Raw genomic sequence first — 15,795 nt, forward strand, 5'->3', positions numbered from 1 at the left:
CCAAACTCTGTAAACTTTTATTCACCAACTTTTTAAATGGATACAATTTAGTCCAATTTTATATTAATTTCAATTTCACATTTTAAAATTTTTTCGATTTGATCCCTCATCAATGTGTTGTTTAATTTGTTTAATTTTTTTGTAATTTCACATTTGTTCAATCTAGTCCTTCAAATTATATTTTTATCAAAATTAATCCATAATTATTTATATTTTTTGTAATTTACTCTAAATCATATACAATTACAAATTGCAATTCAACGTTCATGAAAGGCGAAAAATAATTAATCCAAAAATAAAATGACATGACCTAAAGTATATATTTATCTTGTAAGATCCGACCTGAATTTTGTCTGTCAATGATGTGACCCGATCTGAACAAGATTCGACTGAAGTCTATCCGAACCTGAATTAACCTGGTATTTAACTACTTCGGACCTGAACCGTTTTTACATTAACTAACATCGATCCAAACTAAAATTAACCTGACCTGAACCTAAATTGAATCTGATGTCAAATCAACCTGAAAATGACCCGAACTGATTTGACGTAGACTCGACCTGATCCGAGTCAAACCATTAAATTAACCTGACACAACATGTATCCGATTTTACCTGACCTTACAGGATCCGACTAAAACATGAATGATTACCTGATTTTACATCCCTAGGGAATACCATCAATGAAATCTCTTTCACCTTTTCTTGCGTGAAATAGTTTTACAGGATTGAATACTATAGAAACGAGAACAATCATTCTAACTTAATTTACTCCATTCGTAAATTTCAAAATTAGAGTCCTTTATATTGCTTAAGAAATCTAACGCCTCATCCCTCTACTGATTGTTTACTTGTGTGAAGTTTCTAATATCAATTTCCGTCTACGACGTTGTTACGGAGAGCTTTCTTTTATACATATAGAATCATTAGTTTTATTAAAATAGAGAAAATATTCAAATATAAAATGAAGTTTATAAATTAATTAATTAAACAAATAATTAAAATATTGTCTATAATTATTGACACAATAAACTAGTTAGTTGAGATCGTACAAGAAGCATACAAAAAACTCATCCAAAAAAATCAAACAAAAGATAAATACAATCAAAGCTGATTGCATCGACAAACGAACCACAATATAGAATTAAACTATTGAAAGACAATCGACAACCACAAATCAAAATTGTGCATTGTTAGAAAGCTATCTACGAACGTAAATTCCGTATTCAAGTCCAATTCGAGAGTTCAGAGTAGTGAAGATCAGTAAGATAACAAATAAGTGTTATTTTGATCAGTCAAAGCAATGCCAAATTTAACCTTAAAAAATTAAAAAAAAAATCAACCCAACAAACAAAAAAAAAAGACAAAAAAAGGTATCATAAAGATAGAGGAAAATTGTCTATAACATTTTATTATAATAATCATTTTATCTAGTATTCATTTTTTAAATATTTTTTATTAACGTTAATTTTTGATAAAATTATCTTTTTATATAGAAATTATTAGTGGACTAGCTACTAAAATTTGATAATAACATGGCATGCCTATATAGTTTGACATGTCGATGCAACATTAGTATCTAGCCAACAAATTATTGTGAAACAATTGAAAAAGAGAGTGAATATCAAAAAGAGGAAGAAGGCTTTAGATTTAGAGTACAAACAAGTTAAAGAGTAAAATTAATAAAAACAGTCATGAAATTGAAACTTATCTGACGGAATTGCAAGAGATACTAGGCATAAGGCAGTCGAAAAATAGTGAAAGAGATGAACATAATGGTGAACCGAATTTGATTTTAGCTAAATATTATTTTTCAATAATAAACCAAGTTTGTGATTTAGTCCGGTTGTTAAACCATAAGTTAGCCTTTTCACTAGACTTGAGTTTAAATTTTGCAATGCAAACTTTTTAGTTTGTTTTAATTTAAAGTAATTAAATTATTACATGAACTAATTTATTTTAGTGGTTAAAATAATTGTTGTTATTTTTAGAAATTACAGATTCGAGCAGCAAAGACTGCATCAAGGTGATTGAGCATTTATTGTCAAATAATTTAATAAATGTTAAGAATTAAATTATTTTTTAAAAAAAAAAAAAGGAGAAATGAGTATTCATGGAAACATTAGAGTTTTATTTTTACATAGTATAAATGGAGAGGATACTATTCTCTTACCTAGTCAAAGTCATCGCTTGTTGTGGTGGAATATTAGAGTTTCCATATCAATTTCTTCCCTCATCCTACGTCATCGATTCTTGTGCTTAAACATTGCTGTTTCCACATCATTTACTACATATAAATCTCAGAGATTCACCCATCCCTCTACTGCCTTCCCTAATCCACAATTTAAACCCTTTCCGGTACTTGATCCTGTTAATTCTACATTGTTTCTGTTGAGCTTGAAATCTGTCAAAACTTGGTCTCTTCATCCTTGTTTCCTTGTTATTTGTGTCTGTTTGCTCTGTTGGTATATTACCACTTACTTTTGCTTCACTTTTGAACCAAAAAACAAAAACACAAACATGGAAATTACTATGGGCAGCGCTAGCAACCTTGTCACAGGAGTCATTGGATACACGTTTCAAAAAGTTCGACGTCATTTCAGCTATGTATTCCACTATAGAAGAAGGGTTTCTGATTTCGAGAATAAAGTCGAGACCTTGAAAGAGAGAAGAGACCGAGTGCAGCAGGAGGTTGATGCCGCTGAAAACAACGGCAAGAATATACACACCGACGTCAAGACTTGGCTGATTCAAACCGACGCTTTAATCAATTCAGAGTTGAAGGGTCTTGAAAACAAAGCAAAGAGCAAGTGTTTCATTGGCTTGTGTCCAAATTTCAAGGCTCGTTATCAGCTTGGTGTGAAAGCAGAAGCAGATGCCAGCGCTGTTGTTGAACTCGTCCGACAAGGTGTATTTCAGACAGTATGGTACCCGAATGTTGCTCGAGGCATGATGAATGTGTCTCCGAAAGATTTCGAGGCCTTTGATTCAAGAAAGCAGGTGTTTTCCGATATCATGGAGGCGGTGAACGATCCTAATGTCAACATTATAGGGGTGTATGGAATGGCTGGTGTTGGCAAGACCACGCTTGTTAAAGAAGTTGTTAGACAAGTCAAGGAGGATAAGTTATTCGACTCCGTGGTTATGGCAGCTGTGACTCAAACTCCTGACATCCAAAAGATTCAAGATCAATTTGCAGACATGTTGGGATTGAAATTCGAAGAGCTTAGCGTGAACGGAAGAGCAAATCGGTTGTGCGAAAGGTTGAAGAAAGAAAAGAAGATTCTTGTCGTTTTAGACGATATCTGGGCAACATTAAACCTGACGGAAGTGGGGATTCCTTCCGGAGACGAGCATCATGGATGCACCATACTACTTACGTCCAGAGATCTGCATGTGTTATCCAAGGGTATGGATGCTAAAAAATGTTTTCTAATTGGAGTTTTAGGCCACAACGACGCTTGGGATTTGTTCAAGAAGATGGCAGGGGACAGTATTGAAAGTCCAGATTTGTTGCCCATTGCAACTAAGGTAGCCAAAAAGTGCGGTGGTCTGCCGGTCGCCATCAAAGCACTTGCAAAGACTTTGAGAAATGAACCTCCATTTGTGTGGGAGGATTCTTTACGGCAACTCAACAAGCCTTCCACAAACAACTTCAGAGGGGTACCAGCAGAAGCATATTCAGCAATAGAGCTGAGTTACAATCGTTTAGAAAGCGAAGAATACAAACAGACTTTCTTGCTATGCAGTCTAATAGGCCATAACGCATACATTGCAGTCTTGCTTAAACTTGCAATGGGTTTGGGAATATTTCACGGTGTCGATACAGTCGAAGAGACGCGGAACAGACTATTGACAGTGGTGAGTCATCTCAAAGCCTCATGTTTGTTACTTGATGGTTATTACATCGAGAGTGTTGATATGCATGACCTTATTTGCGATGTGGCCATATCGATCGCTTCTAAAGACAACCGTATGTTTGTTTCAAGAAACGAGGATGTTATTCATGATTGGCCATCAGCAGAAATAATGAAAACTTGGGACATAATTACTTTGTGGAATGCTAACATTAGCAAGCTTCCTGATCATTTGAAGTGCCCCAAACTTAGTTTTTTCTTCATGGTTAGCAAGGATCCTCCCACGAAAATTCCCACCAATTTTTTTCACGAAATGAGAAATCTTAGAGTCCTGGTTTTTTGTCAAATGGATTTTCCATCCTTGCCTTCATCACTTTCCCTGCTAGCCAACCTCCGGACATTATGCCTTGATCAATGTGTGTTGGGAGACATTTCCCTCATCGGAGAGCTCAAGGATTTGGAAATTCTACACTTTGTGTTTTCCGATATCGAAATGTTACCTAACGAAATCGGAAAGCTAACCAAGTTGAAGTTGTTGGACCTAAGTGGTTCCAAACTCAAAAGAATCGAATCCGGTGTCTTCAACACGTTGAAAAGATTAGAAGAACTGTACATGGGTAACAGTTTTAGGCAGTGGGAAACAGAAAGACACGTCAGCCACAGCCAACAAAACAATGCTAGTCTTGTTGAACTCAGGGCTTTGTCTTGTTTAACTGTTTTAGATGTTCATGTCCCTCATGCAGACATCATTCCCAAGGACTTCTCCTTTGAAAATTTGAGAAGGTACAATATTTTCATAGGAGATGCTTGGGATTGGAATAGGGATTGGGATTGGGTTGGTGTGGGGAAATACTCCAGGACACTAAAACTCAATCTACAAACAAGATTCCGCTTTCTTAATAATGGAATCAAAGTTTTATTGAAGAAAGCTGAAAGTGTGGAGCTAGATGAAATGAAAGGTGTGGAGATTTTGCTACATGAGCCAGAAGCCAGGGATTATTTTCAGCAGTTGAAGAATCTGCATATCCAGAATGGCGCCATGGTTCAACATATCCTTAAAGATAATGATGTTATTCCCAAAATTGAGTTTTCTCAGCTACAATCTTTGACGCTTGAGGGCATGCCAAACTTCATCAGCTTTTGCTCACAAAACAATTGTTCCACTTCCACGTCTCCACAGGGAATGGCCCTTTTCAACCAAAAGGTATTTCATATTTCTTCCTTCTTTCGTAGCATCTTATTTCCATCCGTTCAAAAAATATTCAAACTTAAAAGAAGATTAGAGTTGGTGAGTTAACAGATGCAGTACATGTGTGCAGCTATTGTTTCCTAAGTTGGAGAAGTTGAAACTATCCACAATTGGCATTGAAAGGATGTGGCTTCCCCAAGCGTTTTGTTCGGCTCAAAATTTGACAAGCTTGATCATTGAGGGCTGCTCCAACTTGAAACACGTCATATCCGACTCTATGGCTGAATACCTGCAGCAGCTCAAATACTTGGAAATAAGTGATTGCAAGTGCATAAATGAGATAATACCAGCAGAGGAGATGACCAAAGAAGCATTCAGAAACAGAGCTCCAATCTCCTTCCCTCTATTGAACACCCTCAAATTGAAGGGTCTCGAGAAACTTATCCGATTTTGCCATGAAGATTATAAGGTTGAATTCCCAGCCTTGAAGATTCTTGAGATAGAAAACTGCCCAGAATTGAGGGGATTCATGTATGAATCTATGAGCAAAGATATCCCCACTGAAGGAGTTTTGTTCAATGAAAAGGTAGATTGTCCTTAAGAGGCAATGAATTTTTCTTTTCTGGCCTTTATCATTTGACATTTCTTATTGCATTGTAGGTTGTTTTTCTCAACTTGGAGAAAATCGTAGTCTCTCATTTGAGAAATGTGAAGGGGATGTGGTCTAGCCAACTTCATGCAGATTCCTTTTCTAATCTAAAAGAGTTGAAAGTTGAGTACTGTGATGCATTGTTGAACATTTTCCCATCTTTTCTACTGAGATTTTTTCCACGACTCGAAACACTAACGGTGTCGGATTGTGCTTCGCTTGAAGAAGTATTCCGAGTCCAAGTTCAAGGGTCAGGCATGGAAGAAGCAAACGTGGTGAGCAGCCAATTTAAAGTGGTGGAACTCGTTCGCTTGCCAAAGTTAAAGCATGTTTGGAATAAGGATCCAAATGGACACATTTCTTTTCGAAATTTACGAAACGTGTATGTTTGGGAGTGTTGGAGTTTGAAGAACCTGTTCCCATTTTCAATAGCCAAAGGTCTTCATCAACTTGAGAGCCTTACAGTTCATTTCTGTGGCTTGGAGGAGATCGTTTCAAAGAACATGGGAGTGAAGCAGGGAATTTGGTTTGAATTTAAGCAGTTATCTTTTCTCATGCTTTGGCATCTCCCAAACCTCAAATGTTTCTATCCAGGAATGCATAGCACAATGTGGCCCATGTTAAAAAAGTTGAAGACATACGAGTGTCTGAAGATGAAGATATTTGGTCAAGAAGAATCCCAAATCCAACAACCAATGTTCCTAATCCAGAAGGTAAGGAGCCTTTATCCTTCCTCAATGTTCATAACTTAAATCATTCTATATCCATTCCCAAAATAATATTTGTTAAAACCAAAACTTGATATAAAATCGGTTCTAAATAGGTTTTCTCTTGTTGGAAGAAGGGGATAAGAGTAAATACAAGTTAACCTAATTCTTGGGACCACTGCCTCTTCATATAGATTAAATTTTAGGTCAATCTTTTAAGTATTTATAATTTTGTCTCCCGTCAAATTATAAATACAACTTATAATATATACACTTTTAATTTCATGACACTTAATTGGTCATTTAATTTTGTGTCATACATTATGATAACATTATGCATATATAGTCGTGCCCACACGAATTTTAATCCAACAATATTATGTTATTGTTGTTGTTTGTTTGCTTTGCTAGGTTATTCCCCAGTTGGAGGAAGTTTCATTTAGCAGTGATGATATTGAGATGATAAGTGGAGGCCAGTTTGAGGGAGATATGTTTTGGAATATAAAACATCTTCGCATTACTTGCTACCACTTCGATACAGCAGTTTTTCCCTTCAGTTTTCTCCAAAGATTTTATAATGTGGAATCGCTTGAGGTGGATTGTTGTGATTTCCAAAACTTATCTCCTTATGAAGGTGATATAATAGTTCGGGGGCAAGACATGCTCCCAAACATAAAAAAGTTGAAGTTGTTTGGTCTTAATAACATAAGACATCTTTGGAAGCAAGCCTCCCCACTGGACCATATTTGTGCAAGTCTTGAAAGCCTTGAAGTTTTCAGATGTGACAATTTGATCACTTTATCATCGGCTTCCTCATCGTTTCGAAATCTTACAACTTTGGATGTTTGGAAATGCAAAGAGATGGTGGAACTGATTACATCTTCCAAAGCTCAAAGTTTGGGGCAGCTTGTTACATTGAAGATAAGAGAGTGTCATCTGATGAGAGAAATAATCGCAGGTGAAGGAGATGAATCAACATATCAGGAGATTATTTTTAGGGAGTTGAAATGTCTTGAGCTTTATTGTTTACAAAACTTGAAGAACTTCTGTTTAGCCAAGTGCAGTTTCAATTTCCCATCATTGAATCAAGTAATAGTGCGTCAATGTCCTAGATTGAAGAGTTTTTGTCAAGGAGCTTTAAGCACACCAAAGCTACTAAAGGTTCAACTAACGGAAGTGGATTATAAGGGACGTTGGGCCGGTGATCTTAATGCTACCATGGAGCAGCTATACAAAGAACAGGTAATAGCTGAAACTTTATTTTCACTGTGTTCGTGTAGGATTCTTGTTAAGTATGCATGTCTCACCTTTTGATGTGTATATATGATGCTCCTTAGGTCGGATACTGCGGGCTAACGCATTTGAAGCTATCAGAGTTTTCGGAGCTGATAAACATGTGGAGTGCTAGAAATCCTCGGGAAATGTTGGATTTTAAAAGCCTTGAATTCATAGAGGTATGCGATTCAAGCCAGTTGAGATGCATTTTTATCCCCTCCATGGCATCCAACCTCGGCCGACTCCAAGAAATAGAAATCAAGAGATGTGCTAATCTTCAACAAGTCATCAAGGAAGAGGGTTCAACTTCAATGGTTGAAGAAGATGGTAATAAAATGATTAGTATATTCCCTCGTCTAAAATCCATTACAGTGGAGCATTGTCCCAATATGACAAGCTTTTACATGGGAAGTACAGCACTTGAATATCCATCCTTGACAGACATTAAGATAGCAGGCTCCCCAAACATGACTTCTTTTGTTTCTACATTTTCTCGAGAAGAAGCAAGAATTGGTGATGGAACTCATAGCTTTCCTGCATTTTTCTGTGATAAGGTCAGTTTTTTTCTTAATTTAATGAATTTTCTTTTTATACATTCAATTTTGCTTTCATATCATAAAATAAAATCTTATAGCTAATCAATAATCACGAGCTAGATAACCTCCTATTTTATACACAATCATTAGCTAATCAATAAAATCTTATATTTGCACCAACTGCTTGCTAGTATCCTGTCTCTAATCTATACATAATCTAACATTTATAATAACCCACTATTTTATCCTTTCTCATAAGCTCATTTAGATTGTTTCCTCAATGTTTTGACTCTTTCTTCTTCAAAAGTTTACGTTCACTTCAATTGTCTCCTATTCCATTCACTAAAAATCATGTATGGCCCTCAAAATAAGCCTCTCCAAATGATAAGGGAGTCCCAAAGCAACCCTTCTCCTCTTTTTCCAAAACCCACTTTTTTTTTTCTTTTTAGCTTTAAAGTGTCTCCAGTTACAGTTGCTGCTGCTCTCCTTTGCACCTAATATTTACCAGAATTATCTATCTTTAAGAACATAAATACATAGCCAAGCTACCCAAAAAAAAGCCTTCTCAAGCTAAAATTTGTTGAATCATGCAAGCCCTCTATTGAGTGAGATGTTCAAAAGGTAAAGTGACATTGGATCTCTTTGCCATAGAACTCTAACCCAATTGAAATAACCCACTTGTCCTCCATTGAGTGAGATGGATAATCTAGAGTAGCAACATACGCCTTAATCCATTCAATAACCTGATCAAGGAATTCCAATGCTGAAAGTCCAAGAAGGATAAAATTATAGTTGAGGGGACCTAGTGATACAAAGGGTTGGGGGTGGGTCCAATCGCCTATGAGAGTTTCAAATATTTTTTATATTTTAGATTTTTTTTTTTTGTATTTTCTATTGATAATCTTTTTTTACCACTGATATAAATTCGATCTTCTCTAAAATTTTATAAACTCGCTCCTTCAAGTATAAAATTTTACTTCGGTCCATAGTGATATGCTTATAGACTATAGAATACCATGAGATTGGCCTTGGGTCGTTAATATGAGTTGGGTTCTAACTATTTGGAGTACTCTTACAGTTCTACTAAGACAATTTGGAGGCTAAAGGTTTGACAGCAATATGGCATTGCTTCTACAAGATCCTCTCCACAGTAGGCCATGCAATTGTTTCATTTATCGGTGGTTATCGATATAATCTTCAAATTTTGTTGGGAGGACTATTATAATTCCCGAAATAAATCAATATCATTTTAAAATTTGTATCATAACGGATCTTAAATTAAATAAAAACCAAAAGTCGTAAATTTCTAAATTAAAAAAATAGTTAATCGATTATGTATTAATTTTGGGCGTTTTGGGTGTTAATCATTCTCCATGTAATCGAATCCCAAACTTATTTTTTTTTAATTTTGCAGACCAAAAATTTGTTAGTAAAATTCAAAGTTTTATTAAAGTAACCTGATTTTAAATAACCAATTTTCAATTCGAAAATGATTGGTGAAATCTTCCATTTTTACATCATTTTAAAAACTTGAACATGCCAATATTCATCTTGCCCTTGGGACTTCTCTCTACTTTTCTCGGGCTTTGATTCTTAATCTCATCTTTGGTGATCGTTCTATGCCAATGAGCCTTTTTTCCCGGTAACTTTCAGGTTGATTGCCTCATCAATCACCGCTCTTTTTTTCTGTTAACTGTCTTTGACATATACCATGTTATGAAAGGAACGTGGTACTATGGCATCCCTCACTAATCCAATGTATCATGTATTTTTGTTTATAGGAACTCTTTTTTATCGTATAGAAAATAGAAGCCTCTTATATTGGTGTACACCTTTTCTTCAATCGACCTCACAACCATGCCACGTGACACGATATAGTATAGAATTGTAATTATTGAAGCTTTATTCTTTTTTCTTGAACTTTCAAATTATATCACTATAGTAAAATAAACTGAATGGTATTAACTTTTGTTTGCTCGTAAATGATATGATCTAAATGTTAGAGCCAAAACCTAGTTAATATAAAACTAATTAGAATCTATGGTATGAATTCATCAAGAATAAAATAATAGATGCCAAAGCGTACCTAAATTAATTGATATGTTGAAATCCTCGAGTTAAGCTATTTCATAGGGACCACTACCTCTTTATTTAAAATAAATATTATGTTGATTTGTTAAGTATTTATAATTTTATCTCTCATCAAATTATTTATATAACTTATGGTATGTACACTTTAATTTCATGACACTTTAATACATATGACATGTATAATATTATTTGTCATTTAATTGTGTCATACTTTATGATAGCATTATACTGACATTTTCTTATATGTAGGTTGGTTTTCCCAACTTGCAGAAAATTACAATCTCCCATTTGATAAATGTGAAGAGGATATGGAATAACCAACTCCACGCCGATTCTTTTTCCAAGCTAAAAGAGTTGAATCTGTCTCGATGTGAATCGCTGTTGAACATCTTCCCACCATCTCTGTCGAGAGTTTTACAATGCTTGGAGGTGCTGAATGTGACTGATTGCGCTTCAATCGAACAAGTGTTCCAACCCCGAGTTGAAGCTTACGTGGTGAGCAATCAATTAAAACAACTGGAACTCATCCGCTTGCCGAATTTAAAGCATGTTTGGGACATGGATCCCAAGAGAAACATGTCTTTTGAAAATTTGAGAAAGATACTTGTGGAGGATTGTTTGAGTTTGGAAACTCTGTTGCCATTTTCAGTAGGCAGAAATCTTAAGCAACTTGAGAGCCTTAAACTTGTAAGCTGTGGGATGAAGGAGATTGTTTCGGAGAATGCTGGAGAAAAGAGGGAAGTTTTGTTCGAGTTAATGGGTTGTCCTACCTTGAGCTTTGGAATCTACCGAACCTCACATGTTTGTACCCGGGAAAGCACACCACAAGATGGCCTGCGTTAAAGAGGTTGAAGATATATGGATGTTACTACACTAAAGCGTTCGATTATGGAGACCCTCAACTCCAAGAACCACTTTTCAAGATTCAAAAGGTACGAACTTTCTTAATTTTAGGCATAATGACAAAATTGGTATCCAACATTTGCACAAATTATCATTTTCTCTGTATTCTTTTTTTTAAGCATTTTAGTTCCAACATTTTTATTTTTAATCAAAATTGTCCCAGTTAGATGAAAATATCAGTTGAATAAAATTCAACACGTTGTTGATGTGTTGTTTTCACATGTGACATGACATAAGCCACATCACCCAAAATGATGACTTCGTATATATATCATGTCATCTAAAATGATGATGTAACATGTATCATATTATCTAAAGTTATGATATTGCATGTGTCACGTCACCAATTTAATATATGTGAAAATATCACTCCAGTAACCTGTGTTGACAATTAGTCAATTAACAGTTTATTTTGATTAAAATTAAAACATTGGGACTAAAATACTAAAAAAAAAGAATGCGAGCCAAAGTGAACATTTATAAATAACGTTGATGTCTAATTTTTTCATTATTCCATTTTTAATATGCTCATCGATTTGGAGTGCAAATAATAATCTCATGTGTATCTATGGTTTTGTTTGATGATTTCTCAGATCATTCCCCAATTGGAGGAAGTTGCATTTAGCAGTGATGACATTGAAATGTTAAGCAATGTTCAATTTCCAACAGACTTTTTTCGAGATATTAAAGTAGTTTGGATCACTCACTATCTTGACGAAACCGCTGCCTTTCCATTTCGTTTCATCCAAAGGTTTCACAATCTACAAATACTTGAGATGTTCTCTTGCAATTTCAAGGATTTGTCTTTTGACGAAGGTGAAAACAGGGAGGTGACCTCCACTTTTCGAACAATAAAAGAGTTGAAATTGGATTTCTTTGATAAGATTCAATATCTGTGGAATCAAGACTCACCGCTGCACCATATGTGTCGAAATCTCGAGTGTCTTAGAGTCTGGAGATGTGAAAGTCTGATTGAATATCGTCGGCTCCGTTATCGACTTTTCAATATCTTACGATTTTGGATGTTCGGATTTGCAAGGCGATGGCACAGATGATAACATCTTCAAAAGCTCGAAGTTTGGAGCGGCTTGTTACACTGAGGATAAGGGAATGTGAGACAATGAGAGAAGTAATTGCAAGCGATGGAGATGAAGCAACCACATACCATGAGAATGAGATTGTTTTCAAAGAGTTACAATATTTGGAGCTTCATTGTTTACAAAACCTCACAAGCTTCTGTTCAGGGAATTACTCTTTGAAGTTCCCATCATTGGATCAAATAATAGTGAGTGAGTGTCCCACATTGAAGCATTTTTGTGAAGGACCTTTAACCACGCCAAGGCTACAAAAGGTTCAACGATCATTAACAGATCATAAAGGATGTTGGACTGGTGACCTTAATGCCACCATTCAACAGTTGAACATACAAGGTACGCACTTCTGAATTTTTTTTTTTTGGAAATAGTTTGAGGTGATGAGAAGATAGTATTTGTTCATAATATTTCTTTATTGACATCGCACACATATCCTGAAGATATATCTATTCGAACCAAAGCTTTTAGGGTGAATAACATTTTTTTTAATCTCTGTGACCGCTTGATGAGTTCGAATTCTAAAAATTCTTAGCAAACATATAGACAAATCTATCTAATACTTAAACCTATAAGCTAAGTATGAAAATCTCATCTTTTGACATGCGACTCATGTAATGACAGAATGCGGAAATGTCTGAAGAGTAGCACGGGATGGGTTTTAATGGCTAAATCGACTCAAAATCTTAACGAGTGGAGTAAGTTTTAACTTGACTCGATAAGTTCATAAGATATTCTTTTAAATTTTTATAATTCTTCAATAGTTACCTTAAAATTATTCTATTAAAAAAGAAAGTATAATTAATAAATATTAATTTGTTAATATATATAATTAAAAATTAATTACTAATTGATAAACACTATTTTTTAATTGTTATTTTGATGTATTAGTGAATTGTTATTTTGGATTTTAGACTTTGATATTGTTTCATACACTCTTTTAACTTTTTTTTAATTAAATTTGTTAATTTATATTTATATTAAGTTCTATATGTTATTACTAGATTTTATAGATAAATAAAAAATAAGATAAAATTTTAATAAATTTAATTAATAACGAGTTAAGTCGAACAATAAGTAAACCGATAAGTATTTTTTAATAAATATGAGTAGAACAAAATTTTATTAAATTTAACAAACAATGAGTGAAATTGAACAATAAATTCTTTTAACAAATGCGAATAGAACATTATTCAACTTAAATTCCACTCGCTCGATGGTTTGCATAGTTCAATGAAAGTACGAAACTGATAAAGTGTGTTGCCTACTATTGTGGTAGACGTCACTATCTAGGCTGTAACGCAAACTTTTATTCCAATTTTTTCACGTAGAGAAGGACTTGAAAATGACATTATGGTGTCGTTTATGGGAAAGATAAAGTAACACGCATACACACCATTCTAAGTTGGTGTGGTCATTCATTCACATTGGCCTTATTTGATGTAGTAGTATAATTTAATTTCTAGTTTAAGCATAACATCAAGACCTTATCTCTTCCTTGGTGAAACGTGAGCCGTCAAAGGATTCCTCATCACAACCGTGAACTCTTGCTTCTCTTCCAAGTTGATCTCGTCTCCATCCCTAGCCTTCCATTGGAATTTCCAGATCAGATTGGCCACAAAATACTCGAGGTGGAGCAGTGCCAAGCCGACACCAGGACAAATTCTTCTCCCACACCAAAAGGCATCATCTTCACCTCCCTGCTCCCTGTTATATCAAACACTCCATCACTTTCCAGGAACCTCTCAGGCTTAAACTCCATGGGATTATCCCACACCTTTGGATCCCAACCCCATATCCGCCACCATGAAATTGATGGTTCCACTTTTAGGGACCAAATGTTTTCCAAGCACGGTGTCTTGTTTCACACGGTGAGGGACCACAAAGTGGCCCTGTGGGTGCCTTCTCAGCCCTTCCAAAATCACTGCTTTTAAATAAGGCATCTTTTGTATGTCATCTTCTTTGATTTCATCTTCATCTCCAACAACCCCTTTGATTTCAAGCAATAACTTATCTTGAATGTAAGGATATTTCACCAGATTTGCCATGACCCATTGCAAAGCGGTGGAGGTAGTATCGGTACCACCATTAAGAAATTTAGAGGCCAAACTCACAATTTCTCCTTCTTCAAGCTTCCTTCTTTCTTTTGGTAACTTCAAATCCAACAAAGTGTCAACATATAACCAAAACATAATCATCGTTACTTTCCCTCATGCTCGATTTCTCCTCTTTAGCTTTCTTTCTTGCTCATATCAAAGGAATCAGCACAGCTTCTTCGTCTTTACGTTGCTGAAGAAACTCCTGCCATCGCTTACGAAGCAAAACCTTGGTGACACTAGGCCAAAAGTTGAGTATATTGAATCTCCCAATACTTAGCAGCCCCCTTCGCAAAACATCCTCAATCTCTTTTATCTGCTCCTGGCTAATTTTGTCACCAAAGCACATTAAAACCAGCAAACAGAACATAGCATATTGAAAATGGGTCAAAACCTGAACCGGTTCCCCCGTTTTAGCCTTGGACTGTAACCCATCAAAAAGAATGTCCAGAGCCCATTTACGAGCATGACAATACGACCTGATACGCGAAGGATGGAGGATTTCCGATGTCAGGTTCCGCCGTAAAACCCGCCAGTTGGGGCCATATGGGGCGGAGCTAATGTTGTGTTGATTGCTAGTCACGATTTTGCCAGTGGGAAGAGCTTTGGGTCGGTCTGAAAACAGTGCACCGTTCTGGACTAAAGCCTGGTAAGCAAGGGAACGATCGAAGACGAAGATGGAGGGACGGGAACCGATGTAGAGAGTGATCATGGAGCCATGCTTTTCCCGGAGGTTGCGGATGATTGGCTCGATTTGGAAGAATGATTTGGTGAGCCATATGATGTTGCCGATGACAGGGAAAGTGGAAGGGCCTGGAGGGAGAGTGTGGGTAAGCTTTTTGTAAGGGGAGAAGAGGTTGAAGATGGCTTTGAGAATGAGAGAAATGGAGATGGTGAGAAGGATGAAGAACCAAGCTTCCATTTCAGCGAAGCAGACTGATAGACGTGTTATAAAAGAGATGGTAAGTTGATTTTATAAGGGAATCTGATCTTTCATCTTGTTTATTTTGTGGTTAAGTATTCTGTATATCGGACAACAACTGATAAACAAATGGGAAAATATCCATATGCTTTTAAATACTAGGAAGATATTCCACTAAAAAGATTACGACAAATTAATTCTGCATTAAAAGATATTACATAATTTTTATTTATGATAAGGGTTGAATATTGTATTTTTTTCCATTTGTTTTTAAAATTAGTGATTTATTTTCAACTTATTTATTTTCTTTTAGATTTATTTTGGATAAAAATTTCATTAGATTAATTAGTTCAAAAATCAATAGATTTCGACGGTTTAGTTAGTATTTCTAAAAGACGAACGAAATTTTCTTAAATGTTTATTTTGTAATTTATCTAAGACAAGGTTATCTAGAAGATGAAGCAAAATTCAATTGAAACT

The 15,795-nt window shown here is 35.4% G+C and overlaps 3 protein-coding genes and 1 pseudogene across 3 annotated transcripts; 3 read left to right on the forward strand and 1 right to left on the reverse strand.

Moving 5' to 3' along the window:
• Window positions 1-323: 323 nt before the first annotated feature.
• Window positions 324-15,390, reverse strand: LOC120176951 (annotated as a pseudogene).
• LOC120176947 (probable disease resistance protein At4g27220) lies at window positions 2,344-7,044 on the forward strand. Its single transcript, XM_039183221.1, has 5 exons — window positions 2,344-5,060; window positions 5,176-5,631; window positions 5,706-6,407; window positions 6,813-6,995; window positions 7,036-7,044. The coding sequence occupies exons 1-5, from the start codon at window positions 2,520-2,522 to the stop codon at window positions 7,042-7,044; spliced, it is 3,891 nt and encodes a 1,296-aa protein (XP_039039152.1). The 5' UTR covers window positions 2,344-2,519.
• On the forward strand, window positions 6,991-11,229 carry LOC120176949. The gene is made up of 3 exons (XM_039183224.1): window positions 6,991-7,643; window positions 7,739-8,230; window positions 10,553-11,229. Exons 1-3 carry the CDS (start codon window positions 7,062-7,064, stop codon window positions 11,144-11,146), a joined length of 1,668 nt encoding a protein of 555 aa, XP_039039155.1. The 5' UTR covers window positions 6,991-7,061; the 3' UTR covers window positions 11,147-11,229.
• Window positions 11,817-12,996, forward strand: LOC120176952. The gene is made up of 2 exons (XM_039183225.1): window positions 11,817-12,636; window positions 12,922-12,996. The coding sequence occupies exons 1-2, from the start codon at window positions 12,249-12,251 to the stop codon at window positions 12,936-12,938; spliced, it is 405 nt and encodes a 134-aa protein (XP_039039156.1). The 5' UTR covers window positions 11,817-12,248; the 3' UTR covers window positions 12,939-12,996.
• Window positions 15,391-15,795: the final 405 nt, after the last annotated feature.

Source organism: Hibiscus syriacus, unplaced genomic scaffold (genome assembly GCF_006381635.1).
Source record: "Hibiscus syriacus cultivar Baekdansim isolate YM2019G1 unplaced genomic scaffold, ASM638163v2 tig00112261_pilon, whole genome shotgun sequence".
NCBI lineage: Eukaryota > Viridiplantae > Streptophyta > Magnoliopsida > Malvales > Malvaceae > Hibiscus > Hibiscus syriacus.